Consider the following 21,012-nt stretch of genomic DNA (forward strand, 5'->3'; position numbering starts at 1 on the left):
GATTTTTTAACTTTACTATCTTTGGGACACATAGATTTTATTATAGAGGAGTCTGAACAAAGATTCTGAAAGCCAAAGTGAGTTTCCCCTAAGTAAATCCAAGAGAGAAAGCTGAATTTTCCTATTGTAATATCTCTATCTCTTTATTGTTGTTTGATGGCACTAGTATATTTAATTTGAGATGAGCAGGAAAACTGATTCTTTAGAAAATTTGTTGGTATATGAGATCTCTCTCCTCCTCCTGCTCAAAAAAAGTCAGTTAAACACTCAGCCATGAAAGTTTTATGCAGTTTTAAAGAGCTGAGAGCGACTTTTGAAAGGCACACATAGTCCAATTAGAGTCATCAAGAATTAGAATAATAATACTTGTACTATTGGTTCAACCATATATTTTTTCGGTAAATAAAAATTGTATATGTCACAACCTAGTAATATTGTTACTTTTTTAGATTTTAGAAATGTTCCCAAAGTGGAGATTGACTTCTAAGGTTCTGGAAGGTCTTACCTAAGTTCCAAAGTTACTAGACATAGGGAAAGTATATGGCACCCAAACTTTGTGAAAATCATCTGGGTTATTTGCGGGTTTGAAGATGTAGGTGGAAGTGGAGCTAGGTCTCAAGTCTTATTCACCTTCTTTCCCAAATCAGAGTCTCTGGCCTACCATTGATCAAAGACCAGATTATTTTCCTGTATTATTCTTTTATAGTACAAGGAAGTCAATGAACTCCATGAGTTTATGGTTACCACAATGTAGGGGCAGATAATAAAAATATGTATGATTTGGCTAATCCATAGAAGAGGCTTGAAACAATCAGGTCACAAGCTCAGGTTCTTATAAGTATACTTTCTCACTTGTGATTTTAGACATCAAGAGTCTACAGAGATTTTTGAAAGAGCTTATGTGATGTAGGAAGTGGGTGAGAGAGTTCAGAGACCATATCTCTAGTGGATACTGTAGTGTACCAACACCACATTCTGTATTTCATGACTGTGGCACTTGGCACACAGCCAAGTCTTGCTGAAAGCTGTGCTTCAAGAAAAACTGTTCTCCTTGTGAAAGATTATGCCACTTCCCAGGAGTTGGGAGTGGGGGGAGATGGGCAGCCCTTGCCCAGTGTTTTATGGTGGCGGCAGGGGGATGGTACAAGGTAAGACAACTCTAAGGTCATCCTAGCTCCCTAGAGAACTACTATATAGGCCTCTTTCCCACTTCCTCACACATGTGAACAGTACTGCAAGTTTTCAATAAACTTCATCTCAGACCCTGGGTCCTAGGAAGCCCCCTTTTTGAGATAAAACTTGAAAAAAATGAGAAACTTTGTTATGGACTATAGCTGGAGAAGGTAATCTTCAACATAAGAATGCATAACCAAGAAGACAATGGCAAATGTCCATCCTGCATGGGAAATGCCACTTTTTCATTCATTAGTGAATTCAGTGTCTGTGAAATGTCCATATTAAGGACTGGCAAAAGCTTCCACATGAAATCAATATAAAATTAAGCATGCACATTAGTGGCAATCATATTAGAAGAAGGAAAATTAGTGCTTTACCCTCTGGGAACTGATTGCTCAGTCACTGGCAATGGCATTCTTTTTAGAGTGCTAGGCTTTTCTCTGATGGAAAAGGAAGTTACACACATAGACAATTTTGCTTTTTTGCAAAATCACCAGAGATAGTGGGGATTCACAAATGTTAATATCTCTAACAAAAGATTTTTCTTTGGAAGCCAAGGACTTTTTTAGAAATGTCAGTCATGACTATAAAAAATATCTCCAATTTATCATAGGAATATTTCTGCCCAATAAAACTAAAAATTCACTTGATGCATCTGAAATAATTTTTCACTATCCTGAATACTAATTACTCTTGTGAATGCTAAGTTAATGGTCTTATGAAGCAGTGTTTCTCAAACTAGAACACACATCCAAATTGCCTAAGAATCTTGCTAAAATGCAGACCTTGCATTAGTGCAACTGTGATCCTGTAGTAGTAGCAGACTTTGTGGTGACAACCATATATTAAGAAAGGTGTCTTTGCTCTCTGAAGAAGAAATGAGAATGGCCAAGAGGCACATGAAAAAATGCTTAACATCCCTGGTCATAAAAGAAATGCCAATCAAAACAACATTGAGATTACCTTACCCTAGTGAAAACGACCCTTATAAAGAAAACTAATCACAACATATGCTTGAGGGGATGAGACCAAAAGGGAACTCTACTACACAGTTGGTGGGAGTGTAAACTTGTTCAACCACTCTGGAAAGCAGTGTAGAAGTTCCTCAGAAGGCTAAACATAGTGCTCCCTTATGGCCCAGCAACCCCACCTTTGGGCATTTACTCAAAGGATCACAGGCAAGACCACACTAAAGCTACCACACCATGTTCATCACAGCACAATTAAACATTGCTAAAATATGGAACCAACCCAGATGCTCCTCAGTAAAGGAATGGATCAAGAAAATGTGGTACATATACACAATATGCTTCTATCAGAAAGAATGGCATTGCCCCATTCATAAGGAAATGGAAAGACTAGGAAAAAAATTATACCAAGTGAAGCAAGGCAGACCCAAAGAAACATGGATTCTATGGTTTCCCTCTTTGGTAATAATTAGTGCATGTCTAGTATAGTCCTCTCAGATGATCATAATAGCTCAATAGCTGTGTACATATCAACACACAAAATGATGCTAACCTAAATGAACTGCAAGTTATGGAAGTAAGTGGTTTATCACTGTTGTTGTTATTTTCAATGTACGATGTGAAATTATGCCTTTTTCTTTGTTCGTCTCTATTGTTTTTACCCTTGTTCTCATTGTAACTGATTTTGGTGCCCTGGGTATTGTATATATGTTTATCGGAACTAGGGAATGGAAGGGGAACATTAAAATGAGGAGACAAAGGGTAAAACTTGAACCAATGCAATAGCAATGCTTACAAGATGATATTCTACTGTACAACCAGGAACCAGGGCTGGGGGTGGGGGAGGGATTTGATCAGGGGGGAAGGTGGGGGAAAATGAAGAAGGAGGTTAAGTACTCACTGCCTTATGTATGAAACTTTAACTTCTTATGTATAAAACTCTAACCCTCGGGCTGAAACTATGGCTTAGTGGTAGAATGCTTGCGTAGCATGCACGAAGCCCTGGGTTTGATTCCTCACACCACATATACAGAAAAAAAGCCAGAAGTGGCGCTGTGGCTCAAGCAGTAGAGTGCTAGCCTTGAGCAAAAAGAAGCCAGAGACAAAGTTTAGGCTCTGAGTCCAAGCCCAGGACTGGCAAAAAGAAACAAAAACAAAAGCAAAACCCTATAACAAATCTGTACATCACTTTGAAAAGAAATAACTAAATAAAAAGAAACATGTCTTTGAAGGTATCAAAAGACAGCATTGTTTTTCTCCTTAGCAATTGGTACTCTTAAAACTTTACTTCTGATACTCCTTGCATTTGTTTATCATCTTCTTTTTAAAATTTACTGCCAAGCTTAAATCTTAGTGAAAACCTGGAAGGAATCATGTAGTATAAACATCTCGTTTGAAAGAAAATTAAAAAGAAAACTGATTCCTAGGGAGATTATATGATTTGTATAAAGGTTACTTGACTGACTAATGATAAAAGCAGAAATTAAAATTTTGTTTTTCTGAATGCATATATTTTTCTCATTTCTTGTTGGGGTTCAGTTTTGGCCTTGAAGGGGAAGGGCAGAGGAGAGCGCTCCCGAGACGCTGCCCTTCCCCCAGCCCTGGGGGAATGCGGAAGTAGGCCACAATTCTCTTGGTCCGGAACCAGAAGAACTGGCTTTGCAACCAGCCCCCCAACTTTCTTGCTGGCCCATGTGCTTTGCCCCTGGGGTGGTGCCATCCAGGTGACGTTAGCTCATGAGGGGGTCTTATGACAAGCTCGCCAGCCTATCTCCAGCTCTTGGTCAATCACCCCTTTTCTCATCACCCCTACTATATCAACTGTTAGCCACTCCCTTATTAAATCAGATTTGCTCTTGAAGCTGTCTCCGAGACTCTGAGTACACCTGGCTTCCTTCAAGGGTAAGGAGGGAGGATAAGCGATCTCATAAGGCCACTTCTGCACCTGAGGTCTTTCCTGAGCCCCCCACTCCACTCTGGCCTGACCTGCAGGTCGGGTGACCAGGGGAGAGGGTGAGAAAGGGAGCGATTAGAGTAGAGTAGAGCCTGACCCCCCGTGCCAGGGGAGGCGACCCGAGCTTGGCAATTTCTAACCCACCTATTTTATCGTTCCATCTCTAAAGTAGATTGAAAATTCAAAGAGCTCATATTGCCAGAAAAATCTTCACATAAAGGGCCTTATAAACTTTCCTATAAACAATAAGCCAAAGCAGACTTAATGCCTTTCATACATGCATTTTATTTTATTTTATTTTGCCAAATTATGAAAAGGTAGGCAGCCTCCTATGAGGTATAAGCCACCTCTAAGCAAGTGATTTACATCTGAATTGTTAAAGAACAAATAAATAAGTTACCAGGCTAAAAGAAAAGTCCAATGGACAATATCTGCCTAAATTTGATAATCTAAAAACCACTAAATGTTTAATATTTATACATATTGTATGGATACATTTAAACTAAATACCATATACCACATATATGAATTTTAAATTAAACTGAATGTTCCATTTTTATAATTCAATGTTGGAAAATATAAGAAAGCACTTGCATATGGTTGATTATGATAATTATGTTACAATATATAAATATATTGAAATATTTCCTGGTTATACCTGCAATTGTGGCAATTCAGAAGGTGAGGCAGAAGTATGTATCAAAAATACTACATCAAATTCAAAAATGAAGAGATAATATGAGGAGGAAAATGAAGAAAACAAATGATCATGGAACACAAATAAAGAATTTGAGGAATGAATGAAAGAATTTTGAGTTTATTTGAGGAAATAAACAATATATAGATGGGAAGAAATAGTAAGAGCAGTAGAGAGTTTTTGATGAGCCAATGCAGTGCACATTTTTATTATGGACTGGTCATTAATTCTTGAATGAATAAAGACTCACAATTTATCTGCTTCTAAGAAAGTATAGCACCAAAGGCAGGAAAAAAACTAGCCTTTAATAATGTCTTAGCTAGCATAATAAAAATACTACTATGATTTGAAAAAAAAATCAATGCTAGACACAAGCAAAATGATATTTAAAATCCAAGATTTCAAAAAGGAATTATAAGTAAAATTACTCATTCTGTAGAACCAACTGATAATAAAACCCTTATATGTCAAAATTTGTTAAATTTTATTAAATCAAAATTTAAATTAAGTTTAATTTAATTTAAATTTAAATAGTATTTAAAAGGAAAAACTTAAGGAGAAGAAAAAATAAATCAGCAAAGTATTCAACACAAGAGGCTAAAATAAGAACATCAATGTAAATAGAGAGAATCAAGAAAAAAATAAGAAAGATCAGGATAGAAATCAATGAAATAGAGAACAAGTAGGACCAAAAGAAATATGAGAAAAACAAAAAATTCTTTGAATGCACTAGTCAAATCTCATGTGCAATCTAGAGAAAAAATAGTTGAAAAACATACTCTATAATGAAGTGATAACTGTACCTGGAATTAGAAAGTAACAAAAGTACGAAAGGAACAACTGTCAGCAATAAATTTGAATAGATTGAGCAAATTAGTAACTTTCTAGAAGTATGTAATAATCTAAACATTTTTTTCTGTCTAACTTTTATTTATTTTATATATATATTTATTATCAAGCTGAATTACAGAGAGGTTACAGTTTCATACATTAGGCATTGGATACATTTCTTATACTGTTTGTTACCTCGTCCCTCATTCCCCCCCTCCCCCTCTCCCTTTCCCTTCCCCCTTCCCCCCATAAGTTGTTCAGTTGTTCAGTTCATTTTCACCAAACAGTTCGTAAGTATTGCTTTTGTAGTTGTTTGTCTTTTTTTTACCCTGTGTCTCTCGATTTTGGTATTCCCTTCCAATTTCCTGGTTCTAATACCAGTATACCCGGTTTTCAATATACTCAGATAAGATACAGAGATAGTGTAGGTACGACCACAGGAAGGTGATACAGGAATATCATCAATAATAGAGGCTACAGTTACATATGGCACGTTGAAAGTAGTTACAACTGTGATATAACAATCATTTCCATAACATGGAGTTCATTTCACTTAGCATTATCTTATGTGTTCATAAGGGTATAGCTATTGGGCTCCTGTGATCCTCTGCTGTGACTTGCCTAGACCTGTGCTAGTTATTCCCTATAAGGGAGACCATATAGTCCATCTTTCTTTGGGTCTGGCTCACTTCACTTAGTATAACTTTTTAAAAAGTAATAGAAAATGAATGTACTAATAAAGATCAAAGAAAATTTAGTAGTAACTATAAATATTACATCAAGTTTAGAAACAATTGTTTTTACACACAAATTCTGCCAAATTTTGAAGGAGCAGATAATACTTTTTTTCTTTGTCCTGGTGCTTGAAACTCAGGGCCGCGGCAAGGTCTCTAAGTCTCTTTGTGCTCAAGGCCATCCCTCTACCAGTTAAGCCACAGTCCCACTTCAGGCTTTTCCTGAATAGTTTATTAGAGATAAGGATCTCAAGGACTTTGCTGCCCCAGCTGGCTTCAAGCCACAATCTTCAGATGTCAGCCTCCTGAGTAGGTAGGATTACAAGTGGCTGGCTACATAATCTTTATACAAATGTTTCAGAAAACCAAAAAAAGGAAAATTGCCCAATAAACTTTATTAGATATAAATATCTGAATATTCAGGACATTAATACACTGATAAATGCCACTTACAAACACAAGTGTAAAAGTCCCAAATAGAAGATTCTTCTATAAATCAATATTATATTTAAAACAAGAAATACAGCACACATCTAAGTTGCACCATGAGGAAAATCATTGATTGATATCTAAAAAGAAAGCTCTCACAAAACACGATGATGGATCAAAGGAGAAGAAAAATCACAGGATCATACCAACTGTTGAAAATCAAGTAGTTATGTTCAGCACACATGTATGTTTTTCAAGAGGCAGAAGAAATGGCTGAAGGCCTATTTTAAGAGATATGGGTAAAATGAGTGTTCATGAATAATGAACTGCTTTATTTTGAAAAAAGACATGTGAAAAGGAAAGGCAGGCATGTTCTACCAAATTCATCTATATAATGAAATTTATAATAATATAATCAGTGCCTCAATATATACAATGTAATCAGTATATATGCATATGTATATATGTATAACTATACATATATTATAATCAGTTAGTGTAAGGAACAAGAAGAAAAGACCAGTAGAACACAATAGGGAATTATAAAACAATACTGTCCAGGATTGTATGTAATATAAATTATCAAAAAAAGAAGATACTTTAGTGTTAAAAAATTGGCTTATGATTGGTTTATAAGTGAGTCTATATGTTATGCTATAACAAACCCAAATTTCAACAATTTGAAAGGCTAAAATTTGAAAGCCAAAACTTCCATAAATTGAAAGTAAGATCTCTTTGCTCTTAGCAAATTCTAATCATTTGCCTATATAACAAAGTGAAAACAACCATAAATTTCTAACAAGTTACATAAAAGAATGCTATACTGTACTTATCTCTAAAAACGTAAACTATGTTTAATAAGAGAAATCGTTTTGTGCCCTCTATATTTATAAATATACATAAAATAACTATATGTAACTACAAGTGGCAGTAGAAACTAAGCTAATTTTCTTGAAATTATTAAGTTACAGTTGAAGTCAATATATTCATATTTGTCTGCTTTGAGAGTGTATTTCTGCACCTCCCTTTTCCATTGAGTGACCTGGTAATAGTTATGTTTTAATCACTGTAATTTTATGATATATTTTCATACTTGACAAGATCAGACCTCCAGTAGTCATCCTTTTGTAATCAGCACAAAAATATCAAAATCAATTTTGTAATTCTTAAAATCCTGTTAGGATTTTTATTAGGACCATATAATGTTTAAAGAGTTGGGAGAAAAAAATTCATGTGACATATGTCAGATATCTTCCTTTATTAAACTTATTTTTTAAATTATCTTTAAGTAGTTGTAAAAGGAGTTGATATGTAACAAAGCAGTTTATGAATACAACGAATCTTAATGAGATTTCTTTCTATATGTGATAGTTTGAGCTTTTTTTTTTTTTTTTTTTTTTTTTTGTGGCCAGTCCTGGGGCTTGGACTCAGGGCCTGAGCACTGTCCCTGGCTTCCTTTTGCTCAAGGTTAGCACTCTGCCACTTGAGCCACAGCGCCACTTCTGGCCATTTTCTGTATATGTGGTGCGGGGGAATCTAACCCAGGGCCTCATGTATATGAGGCAGGCACTCTTGCCACTAGGCCATATCCCCAGCCCATAGTTTGAGCTTTCAATTATTCAAGCTTTCATTGTGACTTCCAGCAGCATATTTTTATATGCAGCTTTCGATTCCTTTACGTTTATTCATGTTTTTTCCATTTTGATTGCTACTGTAAATATATTTTCCTTAATCATATCTCTTATTGGCAGATGTTTAAAAGTAGAGCTATGTTTTCAAAATCTTTGTGTGTCGCTTGAAGTACTTTTCAGGTGGTTACTTTCCTTTTCCAGATATTAGCTAAGAGGTAATGAATTGTTAATTGTTTCATCTTTTATGTTTGACTTCTTAATCGAGTGTAAAATTAAAAGTCTAACTGTATGGCTTACGTTGCCTGAGAAAGTATCCATTAATGATTTAGTAGTAAATGTTGGAGTGTTTTCTGTTTCACTGACTTATGCTGTACTGTGCTGTTTTAATTTGGTATTTTCTTAATTAGATAATAAGGTAACTCTTAGTTTTACATCTTCTTCTTATGTAATGTAGAAACATTTTTAAATGTCTTTCCTTGTAAGTATTTTTCAAATTTTAGTCTACCAATTTTTATCTATTTCATTATCTTTCAGTTCAAAATGCTTTATTTCCATGACAAAATCTTTGGCCTATAGATTATTTAGAAATGATTCTCCTAGTTATACAAATAAATAATTGCTAGATATCTTGTTATTCATTTTTAATTTAGTATTCTTGATATCAGAAGAAAATATCCCATATAATTTCAATCATCATAAATTTATTGAAACTTGCTTTTTGTTATAGTGTATGTCCTACCTTGGTTTAACGTGTTATATATACTTCTCTGTGGTTTAGCATAATATTTCTAAATTTGTTAATTAGATCAACATATTTGATACTGATTTAGATATCATATATGTTTGTCCCATTTTCTTTTTGTCTAGTGGTTATATTTGATACTAAGAGATGTGTGATTTAAAAAATCATCTGATACAAATTCTTACTCTTTTTCTGTTCTATTTAAATTTTAATTCAGGTGCCCTAAAGTTATAAAAAGATTGTCATATCTTTTGATAAATTGACAGTGCCCCATTATTAAACATCCCTCTTTATCTCTGGCTACTCTGAAGTTCATTTTATCTGATATTATATCAACTTTCTTATTCTTGCATTTTATAGGATATGCAACTTTCTCTTTTACTTTCAATCTATATGTTTTATACTTGAAGTATGATCTCAAAATAACATATAAGTAAATCTTCTAAATTATAGTTTCTCTTTCTTTTTTTTTTTTTTTTTTTTTTTGCCAGTCCTGGGCCTTGGACTCAGGGCCTAAGCACTGTCCTTGGCTTCTTCCCGCTCAAGGCTAGCACTCTGCCACTTGAGCCACAGCGCCGCTTCTGGCCGTTTTCTGTATATGTGGTACTGGGGAATCAAACCTAGGGCCTCGTGTATCCGAGGCAGGCACTCTTGCCACTAGGCTATATCCCCAGCCCCTCTCTTTCTTAATTCTTGTAGATGCATCAAGTTATTTTCTTCTTTTTGACTTTTAATCTACAGTTATTCATGTCTATGTGCCTTCTTGTGATTGCTCTAGAATTTATAATACACATCTCTATCCTGTTATAACCTAGGTTCAAGCAACATTACTATCTCAAGAATAAAATAAGGAATGCGTTAGTACCAACCATTGTTCTTTCCTTTGTGACAGTGTCCATCAGTTCTCCACAGAGGGGTATGCTGTGACTATCATTAATGATTCTCAACTTTTTTGTTCATCCTCTCACACTTCCTTCTCTTTTTACCCAAATATATGTTGGTTCCTAGGCTGTTCTTTAATAAATCTCCTATATGCACAGTTCTATCTCAGATTCTACTTTCCAACCCTGTCACAATCAATTTTCCCATCCTTAAAAAAGTTCTCCTTGATGTAATATTTTAGCCCCACATTTAAAAGTTTTACAAGAAGAAGTGTTTTACTTTTATTTCTGGTTTTGGTCAACCTTTTCAATCTAGCACCATCTGATTTAGTAACCTCTAGCCTTTGCCATAAATAATTTCAATGTACTCCAATGTGCCGAAGTTAAAGCCTAACACACCATCATTTATTCATTCATCAAACACATTACTACAACAACAATGCAACAACCTGGCTTTGCACTCAGTACTAGAACTACATTCAGGACCAACAAATGGTTTCTGTCCACACAATCCATACAGTTGTAGAATGAAGAGTAAATAAATAAGAACTGTGAAGTATATAAGCAGTCTGGAAAAGCATATTTTGAGAAAGAAGTTGAATATGCTGTCTAACACTTGGGAATGCAGTTTAGAAAAGGCTCCATTATACAAATGACACAATTCTTAAGTAAAGTCTTCAGAGGTATGTGTGCATGTATTAAGGAGACACAGTAGAATAAGCACTATAGAGAAAAAAAAAACATTTGCACCTTAAAATGTAATGGAAATAGGAAAAACCTGGTAATTTCCTGTACAAAATGCAATTGGCTATAACTGAAGTGTGTGTGTGTTTGTGTGTGTGTGTGTGTGTGTGTGTGTAAGAATATGGAAGATGTGATAAATAGGAGAATGAACATAAGATAAGCTTTATGTCTGTTTCTCATGTCAAGTCAGTTTTCAGAACATTTGAGTCAGTTTTGTACTTTACTGTATATGTATCTGTAGCATATGCTTACGCTATTTGTCCTCCACAACATCAGTGTAAATGAGCTGACTGCCATATATGCACCTTAAGATTGAAGATGGTTTCCCATTCATTTCTGTATCTTCTACAGCAAACCATGTTGGTGATAGAAGGAAGTGTTTATTAAATAAAATTGAGAGGATTTTATTTTGCTTTTTGGTTTTCAGTTTTTGATAATTCTCTCTTCTCTAATGTATGGCATATTCACATGTATATCTTCAGGAGGATGGGAATTCCAGGGGAAAAGGGCCAAAAAAGTTCAATAGTGGAGCTCCCTGGACATTGATAAGTGAACTACATAACTCATAAATAGGGACAAGAAGGAAAGTTTGGGAGAAAATGAGGGAACAGAAGACACTGTACAAAAGGAAATGTACTCATGACTGTTATCCTTCTGTACATTACCTCTATTATAACAATAAAGTAAATTAATTTTTAAAAAAAGAGTGGATGTTGTCATAGAATAGGTAGAAGATAAACATTCAAAATATTCGCAACATAGAATAAGAGTTAGCAAATTGTAACCCATATGTTAAATCTGACCCATTGTCCATTTTTATAGCTTATGAGCTAAGTTTATTTTCATTGCCAAAAACGATATGAATAATGTGAGAATCACCCAAAACTCTGACTTCGGTGTTCCTAAGTATAGTTCTATTGAATTACAGCCATACACATTCATTTACAGATTGTCTTGGCTACCTCCACACTAAGAGCAATGTTCAATAGTTGTGATATTGGCAACTAACCCAAAAACTCAAAATATTTAAATCTAAATAAATATTTTAATCTAAATCTCTCTACACACAAAATGTTTCAAAACCCTCATAAAGAGTAGAAGGACCATGGGTTTTGTAGAAATGATTTCAATTTCAGTCCTATCTGTATTAGTTACATTACCTAAAATATTTATGCATTTTAAGATTTTTAAAATGAGGGAAAACATATTTTTCCTTTTTATTGTTATTATAAAGGTGATGTACAGAGAGGTTACTGTTTCATAAGTCAGGTAATGAGTACAAAGAGAAATCATATTTCTGTTAGGGACTTGTCATGAGAATTCATAATAAATAAGTGAAATTCAGTCCAGTTCAATAAACATAATTCTTCTCCATGCATAAAGTGTTCTCATCTTTGGAACCCATTCAACCTAACATGCACTGTATTCACTCTTAAGGATTCATATTCAGTGTTTGGCTGTTGAACTCAAACAAAGGGCAGAAATTATGGTTAACAGGCAGTAGGCTTTATGCAGCAAGGGTTTCCAGGCAGTGGTCCATGATTTATAACTCATGTGGAAGAGGACCCTGGTATTTAAAATACTGTGAGCATGTGGTAGTTTGTGTTGGGATTGCTAACCAGTCCAGTCTGAGTGAGACCATTCCAAATTGGAGACATTTTAAAACAATCATGAAAATAAACATGAGCATATGATTTTGCATATGTTCACTGGCTCCCTATGAACCAAACAAGAAGCAGTGATGTGGGTATCTGCTTCTCACATGGCTTCATATGATGTCTACTGCTTAGATCCTAAGTGCTTCTTGGAAGAAATGGTGCATCTGTTTGTTGGTTTCTCATACCTGGAGTTTAAAATAAGCATTTAATAAGCTTTATGACCATAATCTACTCTTTATAAATGAATGATAAGAATATATAAGAGGGAAAGGGGGAGAGGGGAAGGGAGGGAATGAGGGAGGAGGTAACAAATTGTACAAGAAATGTACCCACTGCCTTACGTATGAAACTGTAACCCCTCTGTACATCACTTTGACAATAAATAAACAATTATTTGGGGAAAAATAATATAAAATAAGTTTGGTTTTTGGGTTGTGGTGGAAGTAGAAGGGGAGAGGTTGAATAGAAAGGGTATTGGGTGGGGATGAATATTGACCAAGAACTCTATATACATCTATGAAAATGCAGCAAGGAAACCTGTTGAGATCCAGGTTGTGAGAAGGGAGATGAGAGGGAGTGATAGAGGGATGGATTTGATTAAAATACAGTGTACACATTAATGGGCATGTCACTATGGAATCCCTTTGTACAATCAATGCATACTAATGAAAATGAAAAAACAATCCAGGTGCAAGTGGCTCAGGCCACAAAAGACTGATTAAGGTTCAAAGACAGGCAAGCAAACAAATCCAAGAAACTCTTACCTCCAATTAACCAGCAAAAACCTGGAGTGGAGGCATGGCTCAAGTGACTGAGTGCCAGCTACGAAATATTTAGAAGAAATCCAGCAGAAGGCAGGAAGTATTTTTAAGTCAATTCCACACAGGTTTTCATTTGGCTACTTGCTCATCTTTTGCCCATCTCTAGTCCTTAATTCTGTACTTGGCATATTGGAAATACTTAATAAGTTTTGATTGATGGAACAACAGACGGCAAAGGATGAACATGAGATCGAGTCCAGAGGTCAGAACCTGAACTTCAGGCTTACTATCTTATTTTTTTTCTTTCAAATTTTTATTATCAAACTGATGTACAGAGAGGTTACAGTTTCATACGTTAGGCATTGGATACATTTCTTGTACTGTTTGTTACCTTGTCCCTTATACCCCCCTTCCTCCTCCCCCTTTCCCTTTCCCCCCATGAGGTGTTCAGGTCACTTACACCAAACAGTTTTGCAAGTATTGCTTTTGTAGTTGTTTGTCTTTTTTTACCCTGTGTCTCTCAATTTTGGTATTCCCTTTCAATTTCCTAGTTCTAATACCAGTATACATGGTTTCCAATATACTCAGATAAGATTACAGAGATAGTGTAGGTACAACCACAGGAAGGTGATACAAGAACATCATCAATAATAGAAGCTACAGATACAGATAGGACGTTGAAAGTAGTTACAACTGTGATAAAACAATCGTTTCCATAACATGGAGTTCATTTCACTTAGCATCATCTTATGTGTTCATAAGGGTATAGCTATTGGGCTCTTGTGACCCTCTGCTATGACTTGCCTAAACCTGTACTAATTATTCCCAATAAGGGAGACCAGAGTCCATGTTTCTTTGGGTCTGGCTCACTTCACTTAGTATAATTTTTTCCAAGTCCTTCCATTTCCTTACAAATGGGGCAATGTCATTCTTTCTGATAGAGGCATAAAATTCCATTGTGTATATGTACCACATTTTCCTGATCCATTCGTCTACTGAGGGGCATCTGGGTTGGTTCCAGATTCTAGCTATGACAAATTGTGCTGCGATGAACATTGTTATACTGGTGGCTTTACTGTGATTTTGTTAGTGGTCTTTTGGATAGATACCCAAAAGTGGGGCTGCTGGGTCATAAGGGAGTTCTATATTTAGCCTTCTGAGGACTCTCCATACTGCTTGCCAGAGTGGCTGAACCAATTTACATTCCCACCAACAATAAAGTAGGGTTCCCTTTTGGCCACATCCCCTCCAACAATTGTTATTGTTTCTTGAGGGATATAAAAAAGGCACTGTGGATCGTTGATTTTTTTTAAAAATTTTCCTCATCTATAAAACAGGGGACCCCTAACTTGTGAAATGTATGAGGATTGTAAAGATTAAAAAACATGCAAGAGGGGCTGGGGATATGGCCTAGTGGTAAGAGAGCTTGCCTCGTATACATGAGGCCCTGGGTTCGATTCCCCAGCACCACATATACAGAAAACGGCCAGAAGTGGCGCTGTGGCTCAAGTGGCAGAGTGCTAGCCTTGACCAAAAGGAAGCCAGGGACAGTGCTCAGGCCCTGAGTCCAAGGCCCAGGACTGGCCAAAAAAAAAAAAAAAAAAAAAAACATGCAAGAGAGTGCATTTTTAAGCAATAAATGACTGTAAAACATGCTTATTATTTCCATTAACAAAAAAACAATTTACACCTTATGCTATTTAGGAAGCTTCTTATGGTTTATTAAGCTCAAGTTAAAAAAATTTAAGAAAAACTAAAGGAATATTAGACTCCAGTAAATTGTGAAACAAAATACTAGAAGTCTTTGGGGTGAGGGGGACAAGTAGTATTTTACTAAATGAAAGATTTTGGAAAGGCAATTTTAAGGAGAATGTTTTCTTGTACTGGTGTTTCTCTCAAGTGCAATCAATTGTGCACTGATCCATTCCATACAAATCATATTTGTGTATCACATCAAAATTAAATTACAGTGAAAGAAGAATGAAGTGTCAGAAATTCTAAACTTGTCAAAAATTTTAAAAGGCATAAAAAGTCTAACTAGTTTATTTTTCAAAATTACTTCTTAATTTATTTGGTACATTGTGGGGTTTTTAAAATATATGTTTTATTAGTACATATTACAGACTAATGCAACGTTCAGTGATTTTATTGAGTTTGTTTTCTTTTCTTTTTCTTTTTTCTTTTGCCAGTCCTGGGGCTTGAACTTAGGGCCTAAGCACTGTCCCTGGCTTCTTTTTTTGCTCAAGGGTAGCACTGAGCCACTTGAGCCACAGTGCCACTTCTGGCCTTTTCTATCTATGTGGTGCTAAGGAATTGAACCCAGGGTTTCATGTATACAAGCCAAGCACTCTTGCCACTAGGCCATATTCCCAGCCCTGAGTTTGTTTACTTAATGCAAGAATTATTCTTTTTGTCACTCATAAGAACAGGTTATTAACATAAATATATGAAATATCAAATTGATATGTCATTCCAGTTGGAAATACCTCTTTCAGTTATGATAGAGTTATCTTGTAGCAAAACAAACACCTCTGGCAAGGGTAATTGTAAAACGTGAATTACATTTAAAAAAATCAATAATACTTGGAAGCATTTGAGAACAATCAAGACAGTCAGGACCTAAGTTCACAATGTCTCAAAAGGAAAGAAACAATATTAGAGAAACTCAACATTTTGTGCCTCTGAAGTACACATCCCCAACTGTGCAGTCTAAGAGTATAGAAAGCCAAGCAAAAATTGACTACAGAGAAGCTAACAACTGTATCTGGATCATTGCCGGACATGTACAGTCGAAGAAATAGAAATTGCATGTCAGAGATCACAAAGTGGAGGGTCCAATTCAAGCTTTTCATGTAAATCTCAGAAGAGCAAGGAAGAAGAAAAACTGAGAAACATATCAAGGACACAAAACAAGAGCACATATTGAGGTTCTTAATTACTTTTTTGGATTAAGGTGACCTTCCTCACATCTTAATAAATGTCAGAAAGTCACTTTGAAAAGGAAATAGAATTAACTGGAAACTGTTCAGTGTATTCAATGTCTGATATTCAATGAACACATCATTTTTTTAATGAACTAAGACAAAAACAGTCAATGTAAACAGAACTTAGGTCACAAAGATACGGGTGCTATCTGACATGAACTTTTAAGTTAGTAAGATTAACACACTTTAAACAGATTACAAGATAGAGCATTTCAAACAAAATAAGTGTAGGGAAATTAACTTGCTATTATTAGAGAGAAAAGTTATTTCTTTGTTAAAAGTGACAAATTACTATGCTGATAGACAAATTCTTAAATTACATACTCACAGTTTCCAATTTATACAGTTATTTTGACACACACACAAACAATAGCAATCTGCATTACTAAATATGTCATTCAACAAGAGTATTCAAATTTCAGTTGGTAAAGTACTCAGAGCAAATGCATAAAGTAGAAATTTTTACTGCTATCCTTTCCATTAAAAAATGACCAGGTGTGAATCATGACTGTGACCAATTTTACCACTCGTAAAGTATCAGCTAGTTTGGGCCACAAAGACACAGTCAAGTGTTATTTCTGGTTCTCCTATGATAAATCTACAAGACAATTCACAAAAATGGACATCAGAGGAGGTAATGAACAAGGCTGAAAATGAAGCAAAGGAAAGATAAATGATGGTACTGAAGTTAAACTTAGTCAAATAGTTGACTGAGAGGATGTACACATCAGTGCCATTGAAAACTCTAGATACATAGCCAGAGAACCTCAATAGTGGAAGGTTCAACTGTAACTTTTAATGAGAAAAGTGGTTTTGACACAAAGGATGAAGATGTATTAGAGGAAGTGATATCAAGTGCAAACTTCCTGTTTGATGAATACTCAGAGATGTTTCACAACAAAGAAAGAATGAATGATAAACTATTGGAGCTGATAAGCTCAGTGAGGAATAAGAAAATTCCTAGATACATAAAAATTGCCTGTTTTTTCACATAAATCAGAAAGAGAAAAAGACAATCAATGGGAAAACTACTCTTGGCATCTTTTTTGTTATTTACAGAGAAATTTAATATTTTAATTCTGCATGTTCTTCTTCATGCTTTAAATTAGTGAGACAAGAAGGTTTAAGAATTACTGTTTGTTTCATTCATTTACATATGCTTAATGAAAAATAACAGCATTTGGTGTAAACATGTTAGGAGCCATGATACAATTGTAATGTTTCCCATTGTTACTGTTTGCTTTGCATAGTTTCACAGTCAGAACCATTTTGTGGTTCTGTTCTCGCATGTAGAGGGCTGCCTACATATTTATTAATACAGCACCAAAATTTATGAATCCAAAAACAACAGAAACAAAGGGAAAGTAAAGAAAGCCAAGATTGTGTTAGAAGAATTGCATCCTTGTAAAGCACTGCAAAAAGAATTGGGGGAAATGTATACTTAAAATACAGATGATACAGGAAATTTTAAAAAGAATGTGATGTACAAACTTGACCTATCAAGATCAATGTAGCATCTAACAATTGCAAATCATGCATTACTTGTATGTGTAGTAGTTACTAACAATGACTATATGCTGACCAATACTCATGTGAATTCAAGGTTCAACACATTTCAAAGTATCGAAATACACAGTAAACTTTGGACCAACACCTAGCTGTAAATAAAAACAAAACCCAAAATTCTAAAAATATCTTTAAATTAAATAGCACACTAATAATTAACTTAATAGTCAAGAAGGAAATCACAACAAACATTTGAAAGTATGTGTGAACCAAATAACAACAAAAATAAGATGGAAAATGTTGTGAGATATAACAAATGTCAGGCTTAGAAGGAAACTTAAGGGCTTTGATAAGTTGAGCTTTTAGTTACTTTGTCCTTTTAAAAAATCTCAAACATGCTATGATTAAGTAAAATTGATATCTCAAGATCCTAGAAAAATAAGAGCAAGGGAAACTCAAAATTAATATGTGGAAAGAAATAGTGAAGATAAAGGCAGAAAAATCACTTGATGGAATCTCAAATAAAAAGGATCAAAGAAGCAAAATTTTGGTTTTTTGGATATATAAATAAATTTGATGAATTCTTACCCAAACTAACAAATGGAAGAGAAGACTCAAATTAATACCATTAAAATGTAAAAGGTATTGCAATAATAGCTATGAAATGCAGAGGATCAGAAGGAAACACTTCAAAAGTAAAATGGATGAATTTCTGGACCCATATAACCTACCAAAATCAAGCCATGAGGCTATAAGCAGCCTAAACAGATCTATAATTAACAGTGAGATTGAAGGAGTAAGAAGGAATCTCTCACAAAAGAAAAGTCTGGAACAAGATATACTTAAGCATGGAGGCACAAGGCTGGAGTTGTGGCAATAAGTATGAGGTCCTGAGTCACAACTCCACTGTCATCTTTTTAAAAAAAATATATATATATAAACTTGAAATAACAAAATGTAATCTCTGACAAGTCACTGAATGCATTTACACACAAACAGAAGCACACACATGCACACACACACACACACACACACACACACACACACACACACTCCACCACTTACAAAAATCAAGGCCACTTACTTCAAGCCATATCTCATCATTCTTCTCCAGGCTATCCTCCAGCTGCTCACTGTCTTCATCCTGGGGTCTTTTCCCTCTGCTGACATGAGGGAACCAGCCAGTTAGGGGCTGATGTTTGGGTAAATCTGGATGGTATGATGTGCAAATCTGAAATGTAATTTCAACAAAAACTTAGGTGCAGAGTATGAGTGATAAGTAAAGACAAGCTCTTCTGTATGAGACCAAAGTTTTTGGCAGGAAACAAACAAAAAACTTCTCAATCTTTTCAATGTCAGTAACTTCTCAATGTTTTCTGTTGATATTCATAACATAACATTACAAAGTTAAAAACAAACATATACAACAACTCAGCCCACTACTGGCAAAGGGAACTTGCACAAAGAATAGTCCTGACATATTTCAGGTAACAATTCCAAGGATTAGCCAATCCATTCTTTCTAAAATTGTGGATAAATTCTAATCATGCAACTTCATCTGGTCCCATGTTGGAAGCTACTGACTAAGGAAGCAACCGGGCATTGGGTTAGGATAAAATTTTCTTCTTTGGAGAAGAAAAACAGAACTCCAGGAAAACTTTGCTCATTTCACTTTGGGAAGACAGATTAGACCAAAACCTACTTCAGAGAGGTATCGTTAACCAAAATTTCCTAACTTTCCTGGCTTCCAGAGAAAGATGCTATGATTAGGCTGAGAGAGTGTGGCAGAAAAGGTAGTTGCCTAATCACATCTAATTCCCCTTACTCTCTTATTAACAAACTCCAATGTCGCTTAAGGTCACTAGTGACATAAAGGGCCCATCTTCTCAGAGTTCCTTACAAGTAAAGGGAAGAAGTGACCTGTATCTGACCACTATAATGTGGGTAGAAGTCTATAGTGTTGGACTTCCAAAAATGTTGCCATTTTCCTAATGAAAAGGAAATACTCAGCTGGCATACTCTAATTTCCCTTTGGCTTGCTAAATTCTTCCTCCTTGAAAGGCTGATTCCATGCCTGGTAGAGAAGGAGCCATTTAGAAGGAGGGGAAAACATTCTGCAAGCCAAGGGTGGAAGACACAGGTGTCTTTGAGGAGAGGCGTGAAGTAGAGAAGCAGCTTGAGTGGATCTAAACCACAATTATTTCATCCTGGCTTGAATCAATCAGCAAGCTAATACTTCTATGAAATACTGATTTACCCATTGTTAGGAAGTATTGAAGAGTCTATTTGGCAATGAGAAGCATCTGAAAAGTACCCAAGAGCCTTTAATCTTCCTTCAGTATTCAAGTATAAATTATAAGTATTATTAGTGTCACATTTCAGAATCTATAGAGGATCTCCCATCTACTTAGGTAGATGTTCAGGGGAAACTGAATATCTCTAAGAGTTCTACAAGAATAATTATTATTTACATATAGTTCTCCTTTGATATTTTACACATAAGTTACATCTCATTTGACCTTTATAATACATCATTCCATTAAATACAAAAGATAGTCGTATATTCAGTTACATATGAGAAATTTGGGAAATAGGGAGGTTTAGGGACTTGTCCAAGATGATATAATGGTAATGCTAGGGAACTGAGTGGTGTACCTGAAGATTTCTGAGTTATTACTGCCTCATTTTATTCTTTTACTTCAAAATATAGAGGTTCAGAGTAAGTTCTGATACATGTATTTGTAAATAGAGTTTGGAGATTCTGTGTGTATACTGTGGACTCAACCAAGGATCAAAGTTTCCTAGACAAAAGCCACTGAGATTGGGTGGAGGTGAGTATGAGTTATAGGGTTTCACTGCTAATCCATGAGCTTTTCCACTTGTTCTGAGATCAGTGAGGTTAGAAAAGGAGCCAGAGTACCAATATCTGGAGAAAGCTCTCATTTTGATACTAGGGGTGTAACTTCACAATCTTGCTTCACAATTGTGACCCAGTTCACCTGTCTTAACTTACCATGGAATAAGGTTCTCCGGTTACCAAGGCAACAGGACACTTTTTGTCTTCATGAGATGAGTAAGCCTGGGTTGCCCACTGATCCAAATACCCTTCAGGAGTGTGGAAGCCACAGTCTACAATGCTGGTTTCCTTCTCAAAGGGCTCACAGATTCCATCTCCTTCATACCTGTAGCAAAGACTTGGCTCCCCTGACAAGAAGCATGCATTTTATTTGAAAATCTTGTTATAGTTCATGGGGAAAAACTAGCATGGCTGTGTTCACTGCATTATTCCTCTACCCCACCAAAGTAGATCCTGTGA

General features: G+C 35.4%; 1 protein-coding gene across 2 annotated transcripts in view; it reads right to left on the reverse strand.

Moving 5' to 3' along the window:
* Pappa2 (pappalysin 2) overlaps positions 1–21,012 on the reverse strand; it is a 233,811-nt gene that overhangs the window by 104,267 nt on the left and 108,532 nt on the right. For both annotated transcript variants that reach the window (XM_048356418.1, XM_048356419.1), the window contains exons 11-12: positions 20,710–20,900; positions 18,781–18,927 (exon numbers count right to left, since the gene is read on the reverse strand). In XM_048356418.1, the coding sequence (XP_048212375.1) occupies positions 18,781–18,927; positions 20,710–20,900 (338 nt within the window). The remainder of the gene's footprint in view (positions 1–18,780; positions 18,928–20,709; positions 20,901–21,012) is intronic.

Source organism: Perognathus longimembris, chromosome 11 (assembly GCF_023159225.1).
Source record: "Perognathus longimembris pacificus isolate PPM17 chromosome 11, ASM2315922v1, whole genome shotgun sequence".
Lineage (NCBI taxonomy): Eukaryota > Metazoa > Chordata > Mammalia > Rodentia > Heteromyidae > Perognathus > Perognathus longimembris.